Raw genomic sequence first — 26,617 nt, 5'->3', positions numbered from 1 at the left:
AGCAGGTAAAAAATACGTCGGAAGTCACTATTCACACTCGTGGTGCAAAATGTTCCAAAGTATAATAAATTGAACGAAACTGGATCTTGGTGTCTAATAATATATGTCTATGTGAATTCTAATTCCAACAACAATTTAATAATAATTCGACGCGCACTTTAAATAGCTGAAAAATGGATTTAGAAGTTACATAGACATATTATTAAGCGTCAAGATCTAGCCTTGGCCGTAAAAACCGCTCTCGAATTTAATTGTGTTAAATATTTTATTCTACAAAATTGAATTCTCCGCATTCAAAGACCATAAAAATTGGCCTCAAGAATTGTTTGTGATATCGTAAAAAAAAGTTTTTCGCAGATACTTGACTTTCTTCCGACGAACATCATCTCGTTAAAGCTTCGAGGTAATCCCGCTTGAAAATCGCGTTTGCGCAGCGCGCTTTACGTTACGACGATAGAGAGCGATAGAAATTTTGCATATAAGAAAGTAGAGGTACTGACTTCTGTGCGTGCTGGGGTATGCGCTGAACTTCCTAGCACCATTAGAAATCAGTACTACTCTTCTTAGCATTCGACAATTAGGGTCCAAAGCGAGGCAGGATCGTTCCCCGTGCGTGTAATCGCGCGTAACCCGGGGGGATCGGGAGAAGATAGGACGGAAATCAACGCACGCTGTGAAAATAATTAAACATCTTTTCCCTTTAATCTTTCTCATACATCATTGTCATCATCATTTACCTGTACACATCCTGTTCGATTGCTTTTCTTTTTTATCTTTGCAGCTTCGAGCGCAGTCCTGTGGCTCAAAGACATGACACTTATATAATATTTATAACTAATGTGGTGCCCTGCTTTGTTAAATTATAGTTCTTTCTATTCGCTTCCCTCTCATGGAGCTCTCTCCGGCATTACGGTCGTTATTATAATATGCACCCGTGAACAATGATCTGACCCCCCCTAGTTGGGACGAATTAAGCGCAGTCGCAGTTGTCCGAATTATTTTGGACAATTGTCCACACGCGACACATGCCTGTACTTTGCGAGTGAAATTAATTACGCAACAAACATCGTGAATATTTAGTATTTCTAATTGTCAAATTCATTCAGTGTTCGTCAGTAACTCCGCTCAATTTAATTAAAAGAGAAAATGTCATTATATGCAATCGGGCATTCGGTCGGCGAACTGTGCACGATTGAATTACAAAATAGCTGGCACTTTATTGAAATTACTTGTACTAGGAGGGGCCGTACCATTGTTTTCCACGAGTATAATATCGTACGCTTACTAACATAAGTAAATATTACATACACGTATGTATATACATATCTATGAATATATATCCCTCCGTCGGCAATGTGAAATTTCCAACTTAGATTCCCTTAGATTTTAGGAAATGAGTCCTTAAAGTCTACATCAAATATTTTTATTGTTCCGCACTATATGTAAAAATTTAAGATAATTCATGTATACTTGTGAAAAATTTTTAACAAGTTTTTACCATAACAGAAAATTTTTTAGGGCGGAATACCGAGAACTTCACCATCTATTTATTCTCTTAAAATTGCAATAAAAAAATCGGCTATATATTAAAAGACCAGGATTGCCGACGGAATGATATTTACATAAATATGTATACCTGTATAAACATACTATTTTGCGAGGAAGTATGAAATATTATAATAAATAACTTTATATTCATACACAACTCGGAACTATACGGTAATGACTGTGGCGATGGCGATAATAAAGGAATATGTGTGCCTATATACAATAATATTAAATTCGCCCGTACAAAATACAGCGTGCAACAGGCCAACCCTCCTGATGTCTTCTTATACGCGTATCTAGCGAAAAAGCGACGACAACGAGCACCCAGTTGAAAAGCGAGAAGATCAAGGACACTTGATACCCTCCTTACACAACGCGGTACGTACCAATTAAAATAAAATGTCTACGAAAGAGTCTGGATAGAGAAAAAGTATATAAGCGAATAATTATGAATTCCATAAGACACTTAAAAAAGAAAATATATATAAATCAAATATATAAGAAAAAATAAAAGGATTTAAATTTATATTATAAATAAATTTATATTAATTGTTTAAATATTATATAAATTTATTATATTTATTTAATTAGAGGTCAGATTCAAATTTCACTTGTAAAAGATGTAATTTACAAGAGGAGCGAATCAATGAATTTAATATTCTGAATAAATAGTAATTCCACTTTTTTGTAGGACGATGTTCGTAGTCGTAAATAATTTTCAATAATTTTTATGAATAATCAGAGATTTATAAATCTATGATTATTCATCATATAATTATCAACTATGAATACCGTCATTAGTCCATTATTTTTTAACTTTCTACTTATATTCTTTTTCTCGATATTTCCCAATTATCGAAATCAATATAAAAATCCAGTTGAAAATATCCTGCATTTTTATAAAATCATATCCTAACATGTGCGTTTATTTCTCTTTATTTATCCTTTATTAAATCTTTTCGTCCCTAATTATAGTTTTACTTGAACGTAGGAGTTCCTCGAATACAGTCGCGAATTCGGCTAATTCTTATCAGGTTATGACTTATCATTAATATATATTTAGCGAGACTGGAACGATTTTACCCCGAGTGGGTTACCACGGTCGTTAAGCGACGGCGAGGACGACGACGAGTAGGACGACAAGATTTCCGGCGAGACTGTCCGGTAGTTAGGTGGACTCCTTATTTCGATTGATTGCCTGAAGCCTCGTCCAAGTTTCGCCGAGCGCTTTCGCGAAATGATCGTCAACTGCGCAAAGAACGCTTAAGGGTTCTGGTCCAGGCAAAGGCGAGGCTAAGACAAGACTGGATCCAGATTGGGCCAGCCTGGACCATGGAAGTTATCGTCACCCAGGGCCGGTCCATCCGGACTGTCGTGTCTACTTTATCCCTCACGGGGCATACATATGTTTAATATCTGTCTGTACTTACCACTCAAGCCAGTTTCCTTGTCCGTAGTATTAGCGTTGAAGACGGCCGCGTACTTCTTCGGACCCAGAGACCGTTTGAAGTGCTCGTCAATCGCGGGATCGCTGACGCCACCCGCCATCCTGATAACGGTCCTCTGTCCACCCGAGGCCGTGGTAGACGTCGTTGTCGACGTCATAGCCGTATCCTCGATTGTGATACCTGGAGAAAAGAAACATGGAGAAATGTTTTCATCGTATGTTCAACTACGTCAATCCTAGTTAAATATTTATATATTTAAATAATATTATTTTCAGTTTGCACATACGTAATGTTATTGTACATATATGTAAATACGTATCGTACGTAAAATTACTTTCACCGTTTTACACGTAATATTAAAATAAAAATTAATAAATTACAAAAGCAGATATAATTTTAAGAAAAAATCTAAAATGAAGAATATAACAGTCATTTAAGTAAGTTAAATAATTTTTAACAAGAAGCTAGAACATGACAATGTTCTGTTCGAAATAGATTCTCCGATTAGACTAAAGAAATCTAATTGAAAATATCATAATAGTATATTATTTACATATTTTAGCTAATTACTTAAATAATATTTCATAATAATTTATCAGATATAAAGCCACTATTAGTTTTAGCAAAAAAATTAACTTCTAGAAATGATAAATCTATCTACTATATCATTATAATAAATGGATATCCGCATTAATTCCGTCTATAACTAATATGAAGATGAATGTTTTAGAAAAATAAACGTTAACACGAAGGTATGCCGAGGAATTAACTGTATTTCCGTTGAGATATATGTCGCATCTGCACAACATCCCGATGCAGCGGACGATGCATTGTCATAAAAACACCCTCCATCACTTCCAGACACCCTTGGCAACAATAGAGACTACTAGGAGATGCCTAACGACGACTGGTACCGTCAGATCTTTCGTTTTGTTAGTCGGAACAATTCGGTAAGAATATTTTGAAGATGGCTTAAAATTTTGAGACGAGATCAGTTAAACGCACATTTATTGTCTATGTAAAATGTTTCCTATTATATATAATATAATTATATATAATAATGGTAAAATTCAATTAAAATCTGATTGTCTTAAGTTATATTAGAAATCGAGCGGACGAATATGTCACTATTCGTTTGCTGCTACGAAGATTAATACGGGTTTCAAAATATTTAGTATTCAAGTTTCGTTTGGTAATTATTTACTAATAATCTTTATTTCGACGTCAAAATAAATCATTTTATTTCATTCTTCCTATAAAAATTAATGACAGTGCTAAAGGAAATATAAATTCAATTTAAACATAAATCTATTAATTAATCTTCAATGTTGAAATTTATACTAACATTTCCTTGCACGAATTGAAATTGAATTCTTTTCGTTGTTCATAGAACTATGTAACCTGACGTAAGATTCTCGCATCTTTTTTCGATATTAAAATTCTCAAGATCGAAACTTTTCATCGTCAGTCATGTAAAACGAAACGATATCACGCGTCAGAATCTTAAGTCAAAATTCGTCTTGCACTTTAATTGTAACTGATAGAGATAGTAATTACATATCCTTTTTCTTTTCAGAGATTTTCCTGTCATTATTAATTATTGCTTACCAACTTGCGTGGTAGGAACGATCACACTCGGTCTGTTGTGATGATGATTCGTTCTTCCTGCCGACATGTCCAACGCTTCGCTCTGAATTGGATCTCTTCTACGGTCTTTACGCCACGCGCTGCTTGGCTTTCGATGCAGATTCGTCACCTTCGATCTCTCCTCTGCAATATACGAGGACACCGAAAATACCACTATGAATGACAGTGTTGTTCCTCGAGATGGAAATTTCAGACAAGGAATAACAACAGTCTATCGATCCAGATAAATACTCTAAGTCTAAAAGAAGAGAACAGAATTCGTAAAGAATTCTATACGTTATCCCGACTATTTCATACTGATTGTGCTCGGTCTGCTGTAGCGACAATATCTCTATACTCTACAAACTACGCATTTTGTTTTGAATCGGATCGCTCCGCACTTCCCCTACCTTGTTTTAATTTAATTTTAAGCAATACGAGACAACATGTAGTCAATGAGATTGGCTACGCTTCCGAGAGATTGAAAAGCGAAATATGCACATTAAACCTCCGAAGAAGAGGCGCGTTTTCCCTTGTCTTTGTCGGACTGTAAAACGGTATGTAAGGAACGCCAACATTATTTCGAATCGACAACGGTCACAAAGTGGGGACGAGAGAGAAGAGTGGTGGACGTACGAGAACGAATTAGGTTGGCTGTAAATATTTTCGTAGGTACTGTCCATTTAGACAAGAGAGAGTGTAAGTGTAAGCACAAAAGCGCGCGTGTGCGTGAAAAGGATGAAGTAGTTTGATTGGCTACATCGACCGCGCTACCGAGTCCCGTTTACGTTTCGCAACTTTCGATAGCATATCTAGAATTCCTCTCTTACGTCTTTATTAACCGCACTTCGCGATGAGCCGCGCTATCGATCGGAAATCGCGAGGGTCGTCTATTTCCGAGCGGCGGAATATCTAAAATTGGAAAGCTAATCAAACGAGACAACCCTTCACGATCGGTTGAGGAAAGAGCGGGAAGATGAGGAGGAGAGAAGGAGGACGGCACACGAAGGACGAGGGAAGAGGGTAGTAAAAACGAGTTCGGTTTCTCAGGATGGGCAGGAAGTGCCTAATAGCCGTGAGAGGATCGTTCAGAAGATGGCGAAACTGGTTTAGAGGCGCGTATACTGCAGGGAAAAGATGAATGGACCATGGAGATGAACGGAAGAACGGGGCGGGAGGCCAGCCACGAGAGTCAGTTAACTCCTCGATATGTACCGCTGATAATTAACGAACGCGCACATGAGTCTCGTCCCTTTATGACTCCAAATCATAGGGCGACTCGTCGTTTCCGCTGCTGGAGCTATCCAGCGGATAAATCGGGAGAGCCGAAGGTCCCCTTTAGTCCGTAAAACGAAATTTGATGAGAGAGGCAAAGCACTCTTACAACATCGCTCAGCGTTCGACGTCCATGTATCTTTAATTGCATAATACATAACACAGTATATATTTTGTTAATAATGCTTTATTATTTTCAACTATCTCAAAATCGTAAAATCGAACATTAAAATGGAAAACCGAAGAATTGAACGCCAAGCGAGATCGTGCCATAAAATTATTGCGAATATTAAAATTTCAGAAGATGCGATATACGACGTGAACGCGACAATTATTCTCAAAATTTTTATCTTGAAATATTTGAAATTAATTCGCCGGAAATCTTTATATACAAAAAATATTCACAGAGGTTGTATTTTTTTTAATTTTAATGCTTTAAGTCTTATTAATTTAGTTTCAAATTGAACAATTTAGGATGAAGAAAGGGAATAAGTTTAATAAATCCATATAATAAAAATTATTTTAAATATGAAGTCGTATTTAAAAAGATTGGTCACGTTTTGATAAATAAATTCCAATAAAAATTTCTTTTGTTAGTAAAACTATTTTAAATTCAATAATTATTTTATTTGTATTTATGAAATTTAATATATCTTATTATCTATATATTTAGAATCTCAGCACTTGCCTAAAGTGTCTGGCATTCTGGAATGAATAGCATTCCTTGCAGTACTTACGATTATTAAGCTACTCAAGTTAATTTACGTCTTGCGTTAACAAAAATCGATTGTAAAATGTGCATGAACGCTTTGAGTAATACTACTTCACTAATAAAACATATTTTACGATTTCTGTCAAATTATATGCGATTAGCTGATTACGCAAAAAAATGTCTCCAATTTGTTTACTAAGAATTCAATTTTAGACATGAAACTTTTTTTGTAATAAAGTTTTTATTTATTCATTTTTAATCTATTTGGCTCCCATTAAGATTTCATCGCACTTTACAAAATGACGTACCTTCCGTTTTGCGAGGCAGTCGGAGGCTATCGACATTAAGCCACGGCTGCCAGAGATGCCTCCTCTTGCACGGGAGCTCCATTTTATTGGTCTTGGGAGCATTAATGTCGAAGCGAAACTGCGGGATCGTCCTCTCTTAGATATCGAACGAACGCTTGACGAAAGCAAGACGAAAATTCATTTCGTTCTAACAAAAGACGCCTTGCATTTTTTTCTGCGAATATTCAATCTATCGCCACGTTCTTCAGCTTCAGTGATATTATAGCACAGTTTAGACTAATTTTTACAACGGCACGTATAGTTTTATTTCGATCAGAATTTATATCCACCTTACAATTGTTACGCGCACAATTGAAACAAATGATAATCTGGGGAGTGTGTAAATAAAAATTAAAAACAAATTTAAGTGAAAATTTAAAACAAGTTATCTTCATCAATAATACGACTTTTTCCCGACGCACGATTATCTGCTAAAAGCAATCAAGAGTCGTAAAGCGTTTGTGTTCTGCGAAATTTCTCACGAACAAATTACAAATCAGCGGTGCATCGATTCCACTCTTATGTAAACTCCGATTACTCCAATTACTCTTATGCAAATTTTAATTGAAGTTTCCCAAACAGTATATGCACTGATCATTTAGATTAGCACTATAATGAATAAATAATCACCAGTTAACGAAAACTATACCTGAATAACTTTCGATGCACTTTCATTCTAGAAATAAAATTCTATGTGATACTCCCATTAAAAATCTTATTTTCGTGAAGATTCGTTCCTGGAAAAGTGCACTAATCTCCTTTCTTTTCTCCAAACATTTTTTTATTTTTCACACAATCACAACTTTTGATAATTAATACAATTACTTGCTCGCGGATAGACGGCCGATCACGTTGGCGATTGGCGGCATAAGACAATCGAGACATCGAAGCGAAGATCGCGGAATCGCCACAGAGCGTCGAAACAACTCAGAATTCAAAGAAAAAAAGAAAGAGAGACGCGGCAAATGAGAAGGAAACGGCGAATGCAGTGGGAACAAGAGAAAATTCAAAAACCGCGAAATGCGGAAAACGAAGCGGCGGAGAGCGAGGCACGCAAACACGCACACACACTCGTCGTTCGGCGTTCAGCTGCCGATAAAGAAACGGTCATTTAACGCAATCGCGAGGTGTGCACAATGCGGAGGAACGACGGCGACGGAGGACGAAAATGGCGACGACGCGAGGAGAAGCCGCGCGAGGTTCCCTCAAAAAAAAAAGCGCGTCCCTCAAAGGCGCGCTCGCGGTTTCGTGAATGCGCCACTCACGACTGTCTTAAGATTCATTCATTCATCCGCCGCCTCGGCTCGCCGTCCGCCGCCACCACCCTTCTCCCCGTGCAACACGTGGGATCGAAGGAGGTTGCCTTTTATACGTATACACGCATACGCGCGCATGCTGGCACCCGTACCAGCGTCGTATACACCGGAGGGTAGCCTGCACGGATACGACGCGAATTAAGCGTGTATTTATAAGGTACTATAAGCGCGCGCGCTCGGCTGGAAGCCAACTCGTCTCTTTTCTCGCTTTCTCTTTCTCTCGGCCTCTCTCTCTCCTTCTCTCTCTCTCTCTCTTCTCTCTCCGTCTCTTTCTCTCTTTCCCTTTTTACCAGGTAGACACGGTATACTGGGTGTGCAGAGACTAAAAATTCGCATATACATGTCCTTTGATCACTTAGGACCCCATAAAATAAATGAATGCTCGATATAATTTTTTTTTTTTTACGATCTTTAGCTGAACACATTGAGCCCCCAAGTCGAATTAAAAAACTCGTAATTATTCCCTCGTTTTTATAGAAGTCGCATATACATATACGATGTACGACTTGTCTCAAGTACTCTAATGAAGAAAAACACCCTGAGAAATTCGCACGTTGCAGACGCGATTGTTGAGCGATGAAAATACGGCGGAAAGGAAAAGTATAAGGACCAATAATCGAGAATTCTCTCTTGAATGCCTTTCTTCTCATTTTTATAGAGATTAAGGTTAAGGATCTTAGAAGGTAAGATACATTGACTGGATTTAAAATTAAATTAATTCGAATGAAAATACGTACGATAATTTTACACGGCTCTATATATATACATTAAAATAGAACAGCTCCGTGTCAAAAGAAAACTAACAGCCAATAATTGACCCAATTCATTCAAGCTCTTCTTCTGCTAATTTTTAGATTAGGCGATTACATGGATTATAGATTAGATTTAGAGCTAAATTAACTTGACTCGAAGGACATGCGATAATTCTGCACGACCCAGTATATATGCACAACCGGCGCATCGATGCGATGCACGCGCGAATACGTCGAGCGGTTGATAGCATGCGTTTATTTTAACCCTTTCGATATATCCATGTACCTACCATATATGTTATATCGTTCCATTGACTCGAACGCAAAAAAAAAGAGGAAGAGAGATGAAAGGAAGAAGCGCTATTCTTGTATATAAATTTCCCCTGCAATTTCGATTATTTTATTGCGCAGAAATTCATCGAATAAAATTCTGGCGGAATACATAAGATTTTCAAAATTGACAAGTAAAAATAAGGAACAATAAAATTTAATAAAAGCCGTTAATAATGTCTCTAAATCTTATTTATATTTATCTTGCGGTGTTATCATTTATATACTGATTTATATTTTTGCATTTGTATTAAATCTTGGATTTTATACTAAATATAATTTGCGATGTAATGCTAAAATTAAATTATATACTGATTTATATTTTTAAATTTGTATTAAATCTTGCGTTTTATACTAACAATAGATATAATTTGCAATGTAATGCTAATTAAATTAATTCGTTCGTTCGTTCATGCGCATGATTTATTAGAGTTATCTAATTTGCATTGTTTCGCATTCATTATTCGAGAAACAGAATACGCGAGCAGTAAAACGTATGCAGATCGAGGGTTAAGCATGTCATGGCACATTTCTGTCTAAACTTCCTGACAAAATGTATCGGTGTAAGCGGAAGACGCGTTTGCTTCGTCGAAGAATAAAAATTCGAGATCAGCAAATGCATTCGCGCGCGACTCGCGTCGACGCTGAACACGTGTACTTAATCCGCGGTACGTGGAATCGGAACTATAAACGGCGACTATGCGGAACACGTTGTGACACTCCGAAGTGATGTTCACTTAAGTAGACTAGGTTTCAGTAACCTTATGACGAATAAAGATCGTCTTACGAGTATTTTAAATCCATTAGTCCAATCGGATTAATATTCTTTTAATCAAAGACAATCGATTCTTACAAATTGAAATAAATAAGCAGAAAAAAATTATATATATACCAATCGAAATATTTTATATTTCTTATTATAAATGTTTTATTATAACTAAAATACATTCACCCTCCTAATTTTGCTCTTCTAATGTTAGCGTTCACGTTAATTTAAATCGTTCTATAAAGAGGATTTCGTAAGACGGATATAGCTGAATACAAAGCGAAGAATGCGATTGCTCACCCGCAATCGCGCGCGATCGATTCCATGTAAAAACGATTGCACGGATTGTGACAGTATGTTACGATCGCGAATTTATGTCAGGTAATAGCATGTTGCATTATAACAGGCGCCCGCGATAATAATACCCACAGCGATTCGCTGCCCCAGCTTGCATACGAACGAGCCTTCGTTAATGTCGTCGTGCACGCGCGTGAAATATAGAATGACTATTGAACAAATTATGCGTGGAATGCCGGCGGCATGTCGAGTAGTTTTGTCGTCGTTTCTGAAGTCCGTGCATTCCGCGCGAATTTGATCGCATTACGTTCCATTGTCTATATAGTTGTGTCTTTATATTTCGCATTCCCGTTGATCAGGCATTGATATTTTCTGAATGAGAAATAGACGGTATGGCGGGTGAAATGCAGTACTTCCTCGAGAGAAAGTGACTCGAAGAAAAATTAAAAAGATATAAATGGGGCACGAGAAAGGCACGAAAGAATTTCCGTGAATGACAATAGAATGTCCGACTATATAAGTTCGTTCTGAAGGCGCCTTTGTTTCTACTACTGCCTACTACGAGTTCGAAATACTTGGCACATTTTTTTCTTACGATCGTACATTTCGTTTTTTAAGGCAGTCATCACGGAGATAATAAAATCTCCGAGTTCCTTCTTAAGAATGACGAGGAAGGATGACGTAACGTATATTATTATATTTATTATTGCTAACGAAACCACCAACAATTCCACGATACCCGGCAAAACTTGATGAAGAGAGACGGGAAGAAACTACATTTTTTTGTACTTATATAATGACAAGACAAAAATTAGGTTCTGCAAAGTTTAAAAAGAGGACAAGGTTGTCTTTTAACGTGTAATTATCTTGTACCGTGCTGTCTTGGAACGTTGTATATTATCATTCCACGCAGGGAGTTAGAGTCCGCGAAAATAAATTGCAAAATAAAATTTCAAAAGGAGTATGAACTGACCTTGCATCATTGTCGCTGCTCTGGAAAGGACGTCCAAGGCACTCTCGACGGCGGACATATCTTCCTTCTTTCGTTCGTTCAGCCCGTTTCGAACTTCCTCCCCTTTTTCCTCTATTCTCCTCTCCTCGCGTGCCACCCTCGCGCGAAACTCGCGCGCACCCTCAAAACTGCCCCGTGGATCCTCCAACTTCTTTTCACGGTGCTCCCTCCCTCGTCGCCGTCGTCGTTTCTTGTAGCAAGGATACGTCGTCCTTGGTCCGTCTGCGCTTCTCCACGTCACAAAATCAGGCGCTCTGTATAATAGGGACAAAAGTCGAACTTTAACTGTTTGGGCCTTCCTCGCAGCTGAAGGCGGCGCAAATAAAGTAAAACGGGGATTAAAAAACGTGACATTGTCTGTGGAATGCGGACCCCTCACCCGTCGACGCCTCTCCCCCCCTCACGCGGGAGGACCCCCACCCCCGCGGCACTCCTCTCGCGCCACGTATCTAGCAATGGGATCGACACGTTCGCGTTCGTATAGCACGTTAACGCCAATTGATAATCGGCTTTAACTGATAGTAATCGACGTTATCGCTGTAATTTTCATATCACCGAAGGAATTTCAAATCGATTCTTCCTTAACCAAAATATTTTTGGCGTTAATCACTTTCCAATGATAAGCTGATAAAATAGCTTTTTTTCATATTAAATTTGTATCGATATTTATGTTAACCTTTAAATCACCACGCCCAAAAAAATCACACTAACCACAGTGTCGGTCTGACAGACCGCTATTATGCTCTCGCTTATCTTATAAGTTATCTATAATAAAAATGTATGTTTTCTGAATATTTGTGATGGGGAAAAAGAAAACTATGTTTTAATGTGAGGATTAACAAGAAAATCTCGTATACAATAAAAATAAAATATATTTAAATGGTGACAAATAAGAAAATGGTTGATAAGTAACGTTTCAATAGTGGTCTGTGAGCGGTCAATATAGTGGTTTAAAGGTTAAATGCATAATTACTTAAAGCAATCTTAGTTAAGACTGACATTAAACTCTAACAATCATAAAATCACTTTGTGATACGCATTTCGAGTTTAACTGCTAAAAAATAGTTACAAAATGATAGTTTTTCCCTTATTTGTTATATCGATCGTTAATCTAATAACAGTTAAAAAAAACTTGTCAACATAGAAAATTGCTATAAGAAGAAATATTATTTAATTACTTTTTAAGCATCCGTTTCTTCTGATAGTGCTCAAAAGTGCTTATATTTTTTCCGAGTTACAAAAATTGAAAGTTATATGATCATTACGTTCTTCTCAAGTTACAGAAAATGAAAGTTGTACATCAATGTCCAAAAAAATTCCAGAACGATGAAACAAACTTTCAGGTATGCAATGTATTGATTAATAATCAACAATATTAATGTGTACTTAGCGTCCAAAGATAACACTATATCATATCTACCATTTCACATATTGACATTCTACTATACGATATATGAGTAGAACGTAATAAACAAACTATGTGACAATTTATTTAGCTGTGATTGAACCTCTTTCATCGATGTAGGTATGATTTAATTCAATTTGATATCTTTAATAATCAATTTCTGTCTTGCATAAGTTTTCTAATGTTGAACACTTTTCTTAAAAGAGAAAAAAAGAAAAAATATGATCGCCCTAATATTGTACAAAAAGTGAAAGGGATATTATTATTTTTCAAATTTGAAAATAAAAGGGAAGGCTCGTGGCTTGACAGTGGCTGTTCAAAGCCATTGCTATCTGTGAATCGCGACCTCTCTCATTCCTTCTCATCCTCCTCGCGTGCTTTTCCCGCTTCTAGCAACACTACCGTACGGTCGACATCACGATTTCATCATAACAATATAAACAACCATTTATTCACCTCCCTACCCCTTTGCGCGCTCTGTTCTTTCCGGTGCTTTGGCTTTTTCTTCGTTCTCTTTAGAGAACTGCGAATTTTGTGCGAACAGATGGAAATTAAAACGACCTTATCTGATTCCTCCTTTTAATTCGCTCAACTGTTTTTTTTAATCCTTCTTTAAAAATTAAGATGCTCAATTTTATCTGGACTGAAATTAATTGACAATTTAAAAACTCTGAAACTCGATTTGGGATACCAATTGCCAAATTACAAGATTAGACACTACAACTTCGATTAAGGGTTGTTATTACATTTTTCTTAATAGCTGCAACTGCCATTTAGATTAAATATATCAATTTATAGTTATTTATATATAATAACTATATAAATCAATTTCTATAAATTTAAGTTGTTTTTTATTTAAATTATTAGTTTCGAAATTCTCGAAGCTAATTGTTTATTTTCTTGAAGAAAACCCTTCGACCAAGAAGGCACCGCCCGATTCCGCGTGTCGTTATATTTGTCGAGTTTCTCGCGTGATAAAGCAACGAGATAAGGTTGAAAGGATGAATCTGGTTTACAAAGGCGCGCCGTTCCTCGGGCCGTGCCCCTTCCTCTCAATTTTGCGCGAGTGGTGCGCAGTGTAAACGTTTTATGAATCACGGGTGTCGTCAGCCGGTATGCTACGAGTATTTAAACGAAAGGACGGCCCGAATAAAGTGTATCGCGCGAACGCGAGAGTCGTTCCGCATAATGCAACATTATTGTGCGATAAATGATGTGCGTTTGTAAATACGGATCGACGTGAGAGCGTCGGAATTCGGAGGCGTAACCCTTTCAATACACGGTTGTATATACGTGAAATTCAGCTGTAATTCACTCACAAATATTTTTACTTCACTCCCTCCCTCGATCGGCACAATTCCATTCGAGAGAGCGAACCTGATCTTTTTACAGATTGAATTTCTACCAATTCCAAACCGACAAATAAGCTTCTGTTATAAACTTCAATTAATTCTAAATGTATCTAATTTATTCGATTTTTTTCAATTGTATTCTCGTTTTGCCGTATGAAAGAGAACCGCGAGAATTCATCTTTATATTTAAATTACCTTTCGTTTTTCTTATTAAGTACTTATTACATCCTGTAATTTACAAAAATTATAAACTAAACAAATCATGTATCAATCAAAAACATTTAAGAGTTTATGAAATTTAAAAAGACGTAAAAGTTTATGAAATTTAAAGAGACAATAAATCTCGATAGAATCAAACAAATTGGAACTGATTGAATGCTCATTAGGCATTTGATTTTTTCAATTTAAATTCATTTTTTATTTTTCGCGAAGTTATTGCAAGCAGAACGTATGTGTTCAAATCGATTACCGAGAACGTTAAATTAACGGTGTGTGATCTGCAGGAAGAACGGTGAATCTTCACACCTTCGACTAACGTCACGCACGCCGCTCTAACCACTCGATCGACATCAGATTCCCACGTGTTATCTTGACCAAAGATTCGATTGGATATACAGGGTGTTCCGAAATTATTATCTTAATAAAAAAAAGCACAAAATTTCAGAAATCAAGCTGAAAGATTGAAGTCAACGCTATTAATATCAATGTATTAATAATTTTTAAATTATGTGCTTCAAATTAATGTGATTCTTATGCGGATTATCCACGAAGATATTTGTAGTTGAATGTCGAGAAGTGGTTTGACCAGCGTTAATATATTAACCGTTACGAGAGCCTTTTTAGAGCCTTTTTAGAGACATTTAAAATAAAGATTGTAAACAGATAACAGAAACTTGTCTTTAAACAAGTATTTGACGCAATATTAATAGAAATTTATTCGTCAGAACATTAGAAATTATAAATTATCCTGATAAAACCCAAGTTTTCATCTAGGGATACTCCTGGGAAAGTTTTCAACCAAAAGAAAGAGCGATTCCGTCGAATAATTCGTACACCCCGTATATACACGTACATATATACATATATATACGCACTGAATAGCACGTGGTATGCGGGCGATTATACACGCGACCGCGGTGTTCGAGAACGCGAGAGCTCGAAACCGCCGATCGAGATTTCTTCGTCGTTGACGAACTCGTGAAAGAAAAAAACTTCAATTCAAATGGGGAATTATATAAAGTCTGTACATTTAAATCCCCGTCTTTCAACTGCCTCTCTCTCTCTCTCTCTCTCTCTCTCTCTCTCTCTCTCTCTCTGATTTCACCCGCACGTGTCCTCGTCATGGTAAAAACAACGGCAATGTAATAAAATGTGAAATCGATTTTCGTACAATTTGTATACAGATGCGTTTTATCGGAATTACTGCGAAAAAAAAAGTAGAAAGGGATCGAATAATGAGCACGCGATGTTTTTACGGTCGACTTCCCGAGAAAACGTCCGATGACAGAGCGATGCGATGTATCGCGTAGATTTCTGCTTTACGCGTCCTCAAAGTTAACAAATCGACTGTCGTCCAAGAAAAAAAAACAACGTCGCGGTATGCGGGAGCATGAATCGTAAAAGAATCGCAAGAATTCCGTTGCGTCGGGAGTGACGAAAAGGCGCGATAAAATTTCAGAAATGGAACGAACGGAACGTGCGGAAGGCGCGTTAACAAAGAAATTTTCGTAAGCGTGAAGGACACCTCGCTTGAAGCGCATTCTTTCCTTTCTGAAGAAATCCGTTTAATTGTTGCAAACATTCCACTTGCATTGCAACGACTTTTCCCTAAACAAAGATCAGCGTGATCATACTTGGGGAAAAGTTCGACGCACCCGATGGAATTCCAAACGCGAGCGCGTTCCACGGAATTTTTACGCGCCGACGAACGAAACGTCAAGCGAGTTAATCGTTTCTCTTCTATTTGCCGTAATACGTTGCATTTCTACCGAAATGTAGGAACGTGATAAAAAATATACGACAAACATATTTTTGAGGACAAGAAGTTACAAATATTACATGTAAAAAAAAATAAAAATTTACTCTATTCCAAAATTATTAAAAAAAGTAAAAGAATTAATTATTTCAAATTAAAAGATAAAAAGAAAATTAAATGTCTGATCTCACTTCATAGTAAGTTTTTTTTGCTTGCTAAAACATCCGGCAGGAAGGTAGCCAAGAAATACCCACATTTATTTAGAAGAGAACAAAGTCCGAAGCTGCTGTAGATCTTAATCTCTTAATGCCTCGTGCACTATCTAAATTTTCAAATTTTGAAATTACGAACATCACAGTTTCAAGAAAGAGTAGAGGCAAAATCGAATGTATATCTTATTTTAAAAATTATTGAAAGTAAAGACAAGAAGAATATTTAAATTATAAATATAAAACTTAAATATTTGATTTGACTTCGTGACAAGTTTTCTCTATGCTAAAACTTGTCATGAAGTCAGAGCAGATCATTTTATCCGCAGGAGAAGATAATCGAGAATATCTAACTTTATTTAGAATGGAACAAAGTCCGCGGTGCTTCCATAGATTTATCTCTCATAAATGTCATCATATCTGATGCATTTTTTAAATTTCCAGATTTTGCGAATGTCACAATCTTAAAAAAGAGAAACTAGCAAAATCGAAGTTATCTTATTCCAGATGTTATTAAAAGTGAAGACGAGAGAATACTTAAATATTTGATTTGACTTCATGATTTCAAGATTTTTGTCAAAATAGCCGGCAGGAAGGTAACCAGGAAACGTCTACCTTCATTTGAAAGAGAACAAAGTACAATACATTGCTTTCGTAGATTCAATCTCTCATAAATTCTTCCGCGTCTGCTGTGCACTTTCTAAATTTCTAAATTTTGCACTTGCGAAAGCCGCAATTTCAGTAAACAGGAAAAGATAATAAAATCGTAGAAAGATACACAGAAAGGTGTCGCGAAATGCGGTAAATTCTACACGAATCATCGCGTAAGGGTATCCGTTCTTGTACGTCCGTTCACGAAAATCCATAAATCGAAAAATCAATCGGTCCCCGGACGAAGGGAACGCGCCGAGAGGAATCCCGCGGCGGAATTCCGACCGTCGTGACTTCAAACATCACCATTTTAAGAAATGCCGATTCGCGCGATCACCACGACGTCGTGGAATTCGGATTTCGTGATACGCGCGGATGGCACGTGCGTGCATGTCGCGCCGAGTTTCTCCGGTTTCTCCCAAGCCAACGCCAGACTGCATAATTCGCGATTCGCGATTCGCTAATCACATGAAATTCGCGAACAGCGCGAACATCAGGCAGAGATTCGTCGAGTTCGCATTTGTTGTTTATCACTTGTGCCGATTTGCGATGGCGCAGCGGTTTTGTAACGAGATCAAAGGGCGCGAATCACCACGAATCAATCGATTTACATTGACTCGCGTCGTCGCGTGTAAAAATTGCACTGTACAATTGACAAACCACGAATCGCAAATATAAATGTCTCGTCCTGGCGAACGCGACGAATTTCTCGTCGCGAGACTCGCTGCGAAATTCCGAGACGCGAACGAAACGTCAACATCGGTCGTGGGAAACCGTGCCGCGCTCGACTGACTTTATCAGAACGATTTCGCGAAGGCGAATTCGCTCGGAAATCGCGTACCTGCTGCGAAATTCCTCGGCAAGTGCGACGACGAGAAGAGGTGCCGACTCGCGCGCCTTTTCGATGTATATCTCTCCGTCTCTTTCTCTCTCTCTCTCTCGGAAACGACAGATCACCCCGCGATCGCACGAAGCGGTTTTTTTCGAACCTCCGAATCCGCCGATGGGCCTCGAGATTCGCGGAGTAAAAACCGTCGACGACGACGATGACGGGTCGGGCGCGCTACTCCGAGCGATCGTCGCCGTCGGCGCCACCGCCGCGCGGCGCGTCTCTCGACGTTCGCGGGGAATCAATAGAGGAATGCGGCGTAGCGTAGAAGAATGCAAAAAAGAGACGAGAAAAAGGAGAGGAGGAAAAGAGAGAAAAAGAGCGAGCGAGAGAGAGAGAGTGTGTGTGTGTGAGGAGGCGTACGCGCGCGGCATTCCTCAGGAAGGATCCTTGCCGGCACGTCGTTTATTCCCGCCGCGTCGTCTTTTATTTGACAGTGCGTGCGGGCATTTACGTATGCCGTATCGTATTGGCGCGCGCGCGCGGACGCACGCCTATACACTCTATGCGTGTGCGTTTATTATGTCTCTCTTTACTCACCCGCGGCGGCTCGTCGCTCCCGACGTCGCTCCGCTCCGCGAAGCCGAGGGAACCGTGCGCCGCGCCGCACCTGCGAAAAACACGCAGGTTTCACGCCGCGACAGTTGCCCGCCCGCCGCCACCGCCGTGCTCTTGACAGCCCGGGCGGTGAACGCTACGTCCGATCGTATACGGCGCACTTCACGTCGTCGGCGCGTCGTGTCGCGGCCGGTTACCCGTTCCCATTGAAAACCACGAAAATCTAATGGTATGCGGGCGGGTGGACGTGCGCGCGCGGCACGGCCCGTTTGACGCGACAGGCAGCCTCGGCTATTCGTCCTCATCCTCCCACCCCACCCGCCTACCGCGCCGTGCCCTCCTTACGCCCCCACCCTCGCCCGCGTGCGCGCTCGGGCATTACGCCGGAATGCACGGTATGCGGCCGATCGCCGCGCCGCGACGGCAAGATCGTCAAGCTCCCCGCGACGGCTCGCAGCCTTGTAAATACGCCAGCGCGCCGCGCGGCTCTTGTGGCTCTGCGGTCGCGTTTTTCGACTAGACTAGAGACTTTTCTGCGCACGCGTGGAAGTAGTGTCACTAGTGTCAGCCGATCTTAAGTAACGTACACATTTCACAAGCATGTATGGTATCATTAGGCTCGTCGTGGAAAGAAATAGAAATTGTCGAAAAAATGATATGATAAAATTTCTGTCGATTAAATAATACAGATGGTTAACAAAATTTATGAGCTCGATGCTGAGACGCATTTCTCGTGTGTAGTTAGCAAATTATTTAGTTAAAGTTAATTTTGTGTTTCTTGCGACTCGTTGCATGGATAAAAACAACTACAAAATCTTATTAGAATATTTAAAAAATTCTTTTAAATAATTACATTTATATAATATAAATATAATATATAATAATGCGATATATACTTATAAAATGTTGCGTATTATTTAAAACAATTATAATTATTATAATGCATGATAGAGATAAACAGTTTAAACAATTTTTTTATTACATGAGTCTAATATACTTACAGTTTTATTTAAAATAAAAAAACATACATAAAAATTAAAAAATAAATTATTAATATAAATTACTGGAAATTATTAAAAAATTTATTTGAACCTTATGAACAGCGCTCTACTTATCTAGATACGTCTGTTGAGTAGTCACGTGGTCCGCTGCACGGCCTGCACGTGTTATGGCATGTTGATGATTCCGTGTCGACTGCTCCAATGTGTCAATTGGTCTTCATAATTTCCTTGCAAACCATGTCGACAAAAAATAAAGTAAAATTCTCTTCTATACAAGTCTACTGATGAAATGTCTAAGTGACAATAAATTTTGCAGTAATTATTACAACTTAATATGTTTTATTAATAAACCTCTTGTGTAATATAAATGGTTTGGTTAACTTGTATTTGTTCTTTTATAGAGAGGTCCTATTAACAATGCAATAAGAAATTGGTGTAAAATGAGTTTAAACGATAACGATTGTGACAATGACGATAATAGACCAAAAACTCCACTGGAGGAAGATTGTTGTGGTAGTGGCTGCACACCTTGTATCTTTGACGTTCACAAAACACTGCTAAGAGAATGGGAAAATGGAAAGACACGAGCGAAAGTTAAAACAGTTGGCAATTTATTATCTCTTTTATCTTACAAAACCTTCGTTATCACAGATATATCTGATGCATCGGAAGATTACATTTTAGTTCGCTTGGAATATCCAGGTATAAATAATGTAGTTCCATAAAATCAGTAGCAAATGAAATAAATTGTATAAAATGTACTGTAAATAGTTAATAGAAAGTACAAGAGCCTATTGCTGAAAAAAAACTTAAAAAATTTCTTATTAAACTACAATAACGCAATTATATTATTTTAAAAAATTATAAAACATTTTTACATTTAAAACAATACTTTGTTTGTATTACGTAGAATGCAAAGTAGAAAAAAATATTATTTTGCATCTCACACCTGGCCAGTACGTCATGCTACACTCCTGGAGTAAATCCCGACCATACACCCCGATTGCTTGGACATACAGGGGTTTCGTTTTCTTAATAAAATTATATACAGACGGTGAATTCAGTTCGCTTTTGAAAAATGCACCAATTGGTAGTGCAGTTGACGTCAGAGGTCCTTACGGAGATTTTAAGTATGAAAGTAATAGGTGTGTAAAGTGTGGATAAGTAAAAATAATTTGTTTTCCATTAATCAATACGTTGTTATGATAGTTTTCAGCAGATTGTCATGTTTAGTATCGGCTCGGGAATAGCAGCGCTTTATCCAGTTGCCAAAGCGATCGTTGACGACGAAACGGAATTGACAAGAGTACATCTTGTTGCGGGATTTAGGTCGGTAGCGCATGTGCCTCTGAAAAAAGAATTGACGCATCTAGCGGGTTATTGGAATTTCAAATGTACGTTACAGCTGTCCCAATTAAATGGTACGTGACATTAAGATCTAATATTAAAGGAAAAACCTAAAAAAATTATGTACATATGTCATACAAGAATTGCACTCAAGTTATAATTTTCTTTCACACTTTGATAGTTAAAACATTAATGTTTAATCATAAATAAACGATTAAAATTGTAATATTAAGAATTTTTTAATTATATGAACAGAGTTAAAGGATTCAATTACATTTTTAATTATTTCAGACACGACAGTCAACCTTCATGGTTTTAATATAAACGCCGGCCGTTTGAGCAAAGTACTTGTTGCCGATTATCTCCAATCTAATGATACGGAGACAACATTAATTTTAATATGTGGAACTTTGAAGTTCAACCAGTCCATGAAAGAATGGCTCCAAGCAATGAATTATACGCATATACATATATTTGAATGAAATTAGGCATTTTAAGGATTATAAATTAATATTTACCTTTATCATTTAATGGGACAGGAAATGCTTTCCTTGCAGTGTGGACAATTGCCATGGATATGGTCGAACACAACTTGATTCGCACCGTTTCTTTGTAACCACTGTTATAAAAAAAAAAAAAATTTTATTGAAGTACATTTTGTTTTATATCACGTTCAATTCTGTTAATGCTCTTTTAGAAATGTCTACCCATTTTTTCTGTTTTGAATGTTGAAATATATAATTGTTATTTTATGCAAAGCATTTTATTATTAATGTATATTATGATCTCTGGCGTACCTCCGCCAAACACGCCGTATGAAAATGTTTTAAGCATTTTTCGTTATCGCATATCTTATTCGGCAATTCATCGGTCTCTGATTTTTCAAAGAAGCATATACCACACTCGCGACTGCCGATAATGCCTTCCGCGTCGTCCAAACTTTCCATCCGTTCGGGAAATTCGTACATATTTAACAACATCCTCAAATTTTCTAAAACATTACAATCTGGATTCCAGTTCTGTAAAAACATTATACATAATCAAAATTATAAATAAATAAGTTGCTGTTATAATCTACGTTATGCATGAAACATACCTCAATATTAACGGAAACATCGTCCCTTTGTCTTTTCACCTTGTTATCGCTACCCGAGAATTCCAATTTCGGCACAGCAGTAGGATTCAATGGATCTATTGTAATTGTCACAGATATAGATTGCGACAAATGAATGCGTCTGTACATGTGACTTTTGTTTGGTTCTGGTGGGTCAATTATCCAACAATTCCTGATAATAAGATATTTCATATTAAAATATTTCAGCATAACAATTGTTGATATGTAATTCCTTCAGTCGTGGGTTAATTAAAAAGAAATTTTATAAAACATTTTATCCAGAAATTTATAGATATTATTGTCTCTTGTAAACGTAGTGAATATAAGCGAGAAGCAAAATCATTTACTCATCAATTTCTTTTAACTGTGCCCATGCTCTTTCCAAAAATTCCACTTGCAATTTGAATTTTGTTATCGCAACGCTCAAATTTTTTACATTACTGTCGAAGTCTTCAAACGTTGGGATAGCAGGCATGTTAGAAGACACCACTTTCCAGGGCGTTCGAATATCTTTGCATCTTTGCATTGTAAGAAATATTCCTCTCAGGGATAACTTGATAGTGCTCAGATTCCAATCGCATGACAATTGCACATCCTTTAATAAGATATTTTATCTTCAACAATGAGATCATATGAGAATTTATAGGAAAATATGGTAAATTTACTTACAGATGGATACTGAAGAGCCTCTTTCACATCTTGCAAAAGATCTTTGGTAAATTCAAAGTCAATTGTCGTACAAACTTTACTCTCTGTGTTATCGATATGTTTACCCTGTTTGCAAAATGTATAATCACAACACAATTGTCAAAAAGGAAAAAAGTAGCAAAAAGCAATATATTCTGTACTACTTACAATGAGCGTCTTTAAACCAGTCAAGAACGATAATACTGTTTTTTCAGACTCTATCAGTTCCTTCACTTTTCTGCTGAATTCTTTGTTCCGTAGGAGAGCAATCTCCTTGCCAAAGATGATTTGTGCATTGTAGAATAACGGATAATTGGGTATAATTAGTTTCACTTTTACTCTAGGACACTGAGGCTTGCCAGCGGGATACAGATTGGAAATGATAAGAAAGCCTTGCCAAGTGACAGGCGATTCTGAGACAAGTATCATCTCCGGATGCAAAGTCAACATTGCTTCATAATTGTAGTCATGCCTTGTTGCCATTGTCAGCAAATGAATTTATTCGTTTGAAAAATTCGTAGTCATACACGAAAGTGTCATTCGCATCTGAAAGCATTAATATCACAGTCATAGATACATTTACTAAAACTATATACTATCTGTAGAACTATACATGTACTATAAGATATATTTAAGATTTATTGATACTTTTTTCCATAGTTATCAAGATTTATCTTCTTGATATCTTTCTGCTTTTCTAGGAAAAATAAATAAAACTTACAGGCGACGATAAGAGATATTGTCATGTACTGGACTAGACTACTGGACAAACTGCAGGGAATCCTTTGTTCTTTGTAGTTTTGAGATGTTCCGGCGAATATATATTAGTTTTCAAAATACCAATATTTGGTAGACCTAGTAAAATAAAAAAAACAATAAAATTATGTTATATACAGGCTGCATTCGATTTGGCACTTACAGCATTCACAGCATCACTGTTTTGTTTATCAAATGTAAACAAACAATTGATATTCACAAGCGCTGCAAAGCGCAGTAAGCACCAAACTGAACGTAACCATATTATAGACTAGATTTATTTGATATTTAATTCTTGAATAAAATGATCTTTTTTTAATGAGATTCGGGACGCACTCGGTATCTAATGGAAGAATTTATTTTCCTAGGGATAACTAAAAAGCAGACTCTCCCATTGGATGTCGCAACAATTATAGTGTTCGAATTTTCTTTCTGCGATTATGGCTGCGTTCCCTTTGGCGCTTACAGCTGGTTACAGTGCTCACAAAATCATTTCATCCTTGTTGTTTATCAAATATTAAATAAAGACAAATAATGCTTATAAGCGCTGTAAGCGCCAAGAGGAACGCAGCCTATATATACCTGTACTTAGGAAGAAATTTAATTATTATGTACATATGTATTTCTATTTTAGGTTTAAAAGGAAACAAAATACAAAAAAAGAGAGACTGACATGTTATTAAAAACGGCCTGTCAAAGGAAAATTTTCATGACTGTCAAGTGAGCTCGGCGGGCTCGGGAGGGTAATTGAAGAACGATGACATTACCAACCATTTTGGCGTACCGAGGATAACAAACACGATCTGTTTTGTGTGACCAAATCACTGTTTTATTATCGACAGTGAAAAGCTTACAAGTATAATAATTAATATTCGCAACGTTTGTTGTACATATATATACACATATATAAACATACAGCAAACGTTGTGAAAATTAAAAAATACATATATTCGTACAGTAAAAATTGAAAAATTGAAAAATAATGTAAACTTTTCACTGTTGGTAATAAAATATATAGTGATTATATTTGTTACCCTCGCGGTACAGATTAGTTGGTAATATCATCGTTCTTCAATTACCCCCTTCAATTATCCACTTGACAGTCACGAAACCTGCCTTTGACCGACCGTCTTTATTTAATAATACCTCGTCGGTACAAATTGTAAAATCTGCTTTCGATATATGAATTAAGTTCTGTTAAACCGAACATGGCGAATTCATCACAAAACCGCGTGCATGCAGAGGGTCTACGCGCGTGCGCCGTAGATCGGCAAATTCGCGGTTTCAGATTAACCTAACCTAACCTAACGGTACATACACAACAAGCGTTGCGTTGCGGGTAAGCGTACGGACGCTGATATTTGGTCAGGTCGACTCTCCGGACACTTCAGTCGACTTGAAACACGCGTAATTTCAACCAATTGCACGCGAGATGGGTCGACGTAAGAGCAAGCGAAAACCGCCTAGCAAGAAAAAGGCGATTCAACCGTTGGACACGCAATTCAATTGTCCGTTCTGCAATCACGAGAAATCGTGCGAGGTTAAGATGTAAGTATTCCGTGATTACGGGATTGTTTTCGAGCAACGAAGCACCGGATCTCGCTGCACAGTAAATTATCTTCTTTCTTCTTTTCGTATTGATATAGTTTTTTCAACCCCGTGCGTGATACTTTGGACTTGTTAAATTAACAAGTCTTGATCGTACATTTTATTGTTTATCAGTTTATTGCTCCCGCGCGAAATGAATTACAATAGCCTTATGTCCGTTTCTACCAATGTAGATTAACTTTAATTCAGGTTTAACTTGCTTTGTATCTTTTTTTTAATTTTAAGAACTAGAAAAAGATAAAAAGTAAATAAAACCGAGATTGAAGTTAATCATTGGTAGAAATGAACATTACACTCTTTCGCTCAAAATTCTTAACTCTTATTAGAGATTAATTCTTATTAGAGATTTAATAAATCTCTAATGAGAATAAACCTGAAACCCATCGACACGTTGTCGCTTGTATATGAAATTTCATTTTGTCCTGTCAGAATCAAGTTTTAGTAAATTCGAACAAAACAACTTTTATTCTTCAAGTTTCTTGATTCATATTAGCTTTATCAACTTGATATACACTTTGTTTAAATTATTTGTGGGCAAACTTAATTGCTTAAGAATTTAAAGAGAGACTTTATGCAAACTCGACAAATTTATGTCAGAGTAATAAACTTAAATTTCCTTTCTCAAATTCTTTTTTTCATGATATCAGGGATAAATCCAGAAGTACCGCCAGGATAACCTGCAGGGTATGCTTGGAGGACTTTCAAACAACAATAAATCTACTGTCGGAACCTTTGGATGTATATAATGATTGGATCGATGCTTGTGAGACCGCTAATTGAATATTAGTTAATGTATGCATAGGACTATTTTATCTGTAACATGTATTGTCAATTTTACTTACATTTTTATTCACGTCACCTTCTACATTTTATAAACATAAATTGTATTACATGAGTGAAAGTGCAAGTCTATTAATGTACTACTAAATGTGACTGAATCGCAAAATTGGATAAACGCAAAATAGATTACACGCATGCTGTCATTGTTGTTGAGGAAGTAATGTAAAATTTATCATAATTACATGGTCACATTTAGCACTAATTAAGAAGTCTAATCTTGATAATGTATATTGTATTATAGAATATCAAGCTCTATTTCTATAGTATTTACCTACATATATTATAATTATAAATTGAAATATATACATATATTATAAATGATAAATATATGTATCACATTTGATTATTTAGCATCAATTATACTTTAATGTTAATCTATAGGTAATATATAATATAATATACTGTATCATTTGTATATAATTTTAATTCTTTTACATGATAAAACAGCACAAAAAATACAAAGATATATATTCTATTAAATTGTTACAAAGAGAAATTGCAGAATATTTTATTCAAATCTTCTCTTTACAATCCTGCAATTAATTTTTAATTGAAAAAAAAAATAACTCAAATTACATTGCACAACAGCATAAGATTCGAAGGTATAAACGATCGCGTGGATTGCGATTATAATTAATAATTATTAAATTCCTAATATAGAAATGTATATAAAAAAAAAAGTAAAATACGTGTTGTGTGTGTGACAAAGCAAATTGCGTACATTTGTGTCGAAGTAAAAAATGATTCTTGATAGTTCAACGAAAATAATGGTAACATATTAAACGATCTTGCTGCA

At 36.8% G+C, this 26,617-nt stretch overlaps 4 protein-coding genes across 9 annotated transcripts; 2 read left to right on the top strand and 2 right to left on the bottom strand.

Moving 5' to 3' along the window:
* Positions 1 to 2,431: 2,431 nt before the first annotated feature.
* On the bottom strand, positions 2,432 to 18,722 carry LOC105452134 (transcription cofactor vestigial-like protein 4). 5 transcript variants are annotated; one of them, XM_011692996.1, is made up of 5 exons: positions 18,451 to 18,722; positions 11,391 to 11,683; positions 4,605 to 4,766; positions 2,979 to 3,176; positions 2,432 to 2,796 (listed from the first exon to the last, which is right to left on the bottom strand). In XM_011692996.1, exons 2-5 carry the CDS (start codon positions 11,446 to 11,448, stop codon positions 2,717 to 2,719), a joined length of 498 nt encoding a protein of 165 aa, XP_011691298.1. In that variant the 5' UTR covers positions 11,449 to 11,683; positions 18,451 to 18,722; the 3' UTR covers positions 2,432 to 2,716. The 5 variants fall into 5 exon arrangements, with proteins under 5 accessions (XP_011691298.1, XP_011691299.1, XP_011691295.1 ...); XM_011692997.1 differs by lacking the exon at positions 18,451 to 18,722 and adding an exon at positions 17,863 to 18,108; XM_011692993.1 differs by lacking the exons at positions 11,391 to 11,683; positions 18,451 to 18,722 and adding exons at positions 6,918 to 7,285; positions 7,606 to 8,205.
* An 882-nt stretch (positions 18,723 to 19,604) lies between these two features.
* LOC105452131 (NADH-cytochrome b5 reductase-like) lies at positions 19,605 to 21,568 on the top strand. The gene is made up of 5 exons (XM_011692989.1): positions 19,605 to 19,784; positions 19,871 to 20,171; positions 20,380 to 20,614; positions 20,679 to 20,890; positions 21,108 to 21,568. The coding sequence occupies exons 2-5, from the start codon at positions 19,910 to 19,912 to the stop codon at positions 21,296 to 21,298; spliced, it is 900 nt and encodes a 299-aa protein (XP_011691291.1). The 5' UTR covers positions 19,605 to 19,784; positions 19,871 to 19,909; the 3' UTR covers positions 21,299 to 21,568.
* On the bottom strand, positions 20,731 to 23,806 carry LOC105452132 (E3 ubiquitin-protein ligase FANCL). Of its 2 annotated transcripts, XM_011692991.1 has the most exons (9): positions 23,537 to 23,806; positions 23,339 to 23,472; positions 22,786 to 23,163; positions 22,600 to 22,704; positions 22,278 to 22,525; positions 21,913 to 22,102; positions 21,614 to 21,835; positions 21,335 to 21,435; positions 20,731 to 20,817 (listed from the first exon to the last, which is right to left on the bottom strand). In XM_011692991.1, the coding sequence occupies exons 3-8, from the start codon at positions 23,098 to 23,100 to the stop codon at positions 21,340 to 21,342; spliced, it is 1,176 nt and encodes a 391-aa protein (XP_011691293.1). In that variant the 5' UTR covers positions 23,101 to 23,163; positions 23,339 to 23,472; positions 23,537 to 23,806; the 3' UTR covers positions 20,731 to 20,817; positions 21,335 to 21,339. The 2 variants fall into 2 exon arrangements, with proteins under 2 accessions (XP_011691293.1, XP_011691292.1); XM_011692990.1 differs by lacking the exon at positions 20,731 to 20,817 and having other exon boundaries at positions 21,325 to 21,435; positions 23,537 to 23,804.
* An 853-nt stretch (positions 23,807 to 24,659) lies between these two features.
* On the top strand, positions 24,660 to 26,230 carry LOC105452130 (transcription elongation factor 1 homolog). Its single transcript, XM_011692988.1, has 2 exons — positions 24,660 to 24,921; positions 25,629 to 26,230. The coding sequence occupies exons 1-2, from the start codon at positions 24,806 to 24,808 to the stop codon at positions 25,759 to 25,761; spliced, it is 249 nt and encodes an 82-aa protein (XP_011691290.1). The 5' UTR covers positions 24,660 to 24,805; the 3' UTR covers positions 25,762 to 26,230.
* Positions 26,231 to 26,617: the final 387 nt, after the last annotated feature.

Source organism: Wasmannia auropunctata, unplaced genomic scaffold (genome assembly GCF_000956235.1).
Source record: "Wasmannia auropunctata unplaced genomic scaffold, wasmannia.A_1.0 LD336037.1, whole genome shotgun sequence".
NCBI classification, from domain to species: Eukaryota; Metazoa; Arthropoda; class Insecta; order Hymenoptera; family Formicidae; genus Wasmannia; species Wasmannia auropunctata.
This window is presented reverse-complemented; position numbering and strand designations above follow the sequence as displayed.

Excerpts from the sequence above, each read along its gene's own strand:
- LOC105452134 (XM_011692992.1), bottom strand. The coding sequence starts at position 6,999 with ATGGAGCTCCCGTGCAAGAGGAGGCATCTCTGGCAGCCGTGGCTTAAT. Across the intron at positions 4,767-6,917 it reads ACTGCCTCGCAAAACGGAAG|AGGAGAGATCGAAGGTGACG; the intron begins GTACGTCATTTT and ends CGTATATTGCAG. Across the intron at positions 3,177-4,604 it reads CGTTCCTACCACGCAAGTTG|GTATCACAATCGAGGATACG; the intron begins GTAAGCAATAAT and ends TCTTTTCTCCAG.
- LOC105452131 (XM_011692989.1), top strand. The coding sequence starts at position 19,910 with ATGAGTTTAAACGATAACGATTGTGACAATGACGATAATAGACCAAAA. Across the intron at positions 20,172-20,379 it reads AGTTCGCTTGGAATATCCAG|AATGCAAAGTAGAAAAAAAT; the intron begins GTATAAATAATG and ends TGTATTACGTAG. Across the intron at positions 20,615-20,678 it reads TTTAAGTATGAAAGTAATAG|TTTTCAGCAGATTGTCATGT; the intron begins GTGTGTAAAGTG and ends TTGTTATGATAG.
- LOC105452132 (XM_011692991.1), bottom strand. The coding sequence starts at position 23,100 with ATGGCAACAAGGCATGACTACAATTATGAAGCAATGTTGACTTTGCAT. Across the intron at positions 22,705-22,785 it reads CTGGTTTAAAGACGCTCATT|GGTAAACATATCGATAACAC; the intron begins GTAAGTAGTACA and ends TTTTGCAAACAG. Across the intron at positions 22,526-22,599 it reads AGGCTCTTCAGTATCCATCT|GATGTGCAATTGTCATGCGA; the intron begins GTAAGTAAATTT and ends ATCTTATTAAAG.
- LOC105452130 (XM_011692988.1), top strand. The coding sequence starts at position 24,806 with ATGGGTCGACGTAAGAGCAAGCGAAAACCGCCTAGCAAGAAAAAGGCG. Across the intron at positions 24,922-25,628 it reads AAATCGTGCGAGGTTAAGAT|GGATAAATCCAGAAGTACCG; the intron begins GTAAGTATTCCG and ends TCATGATATCAG.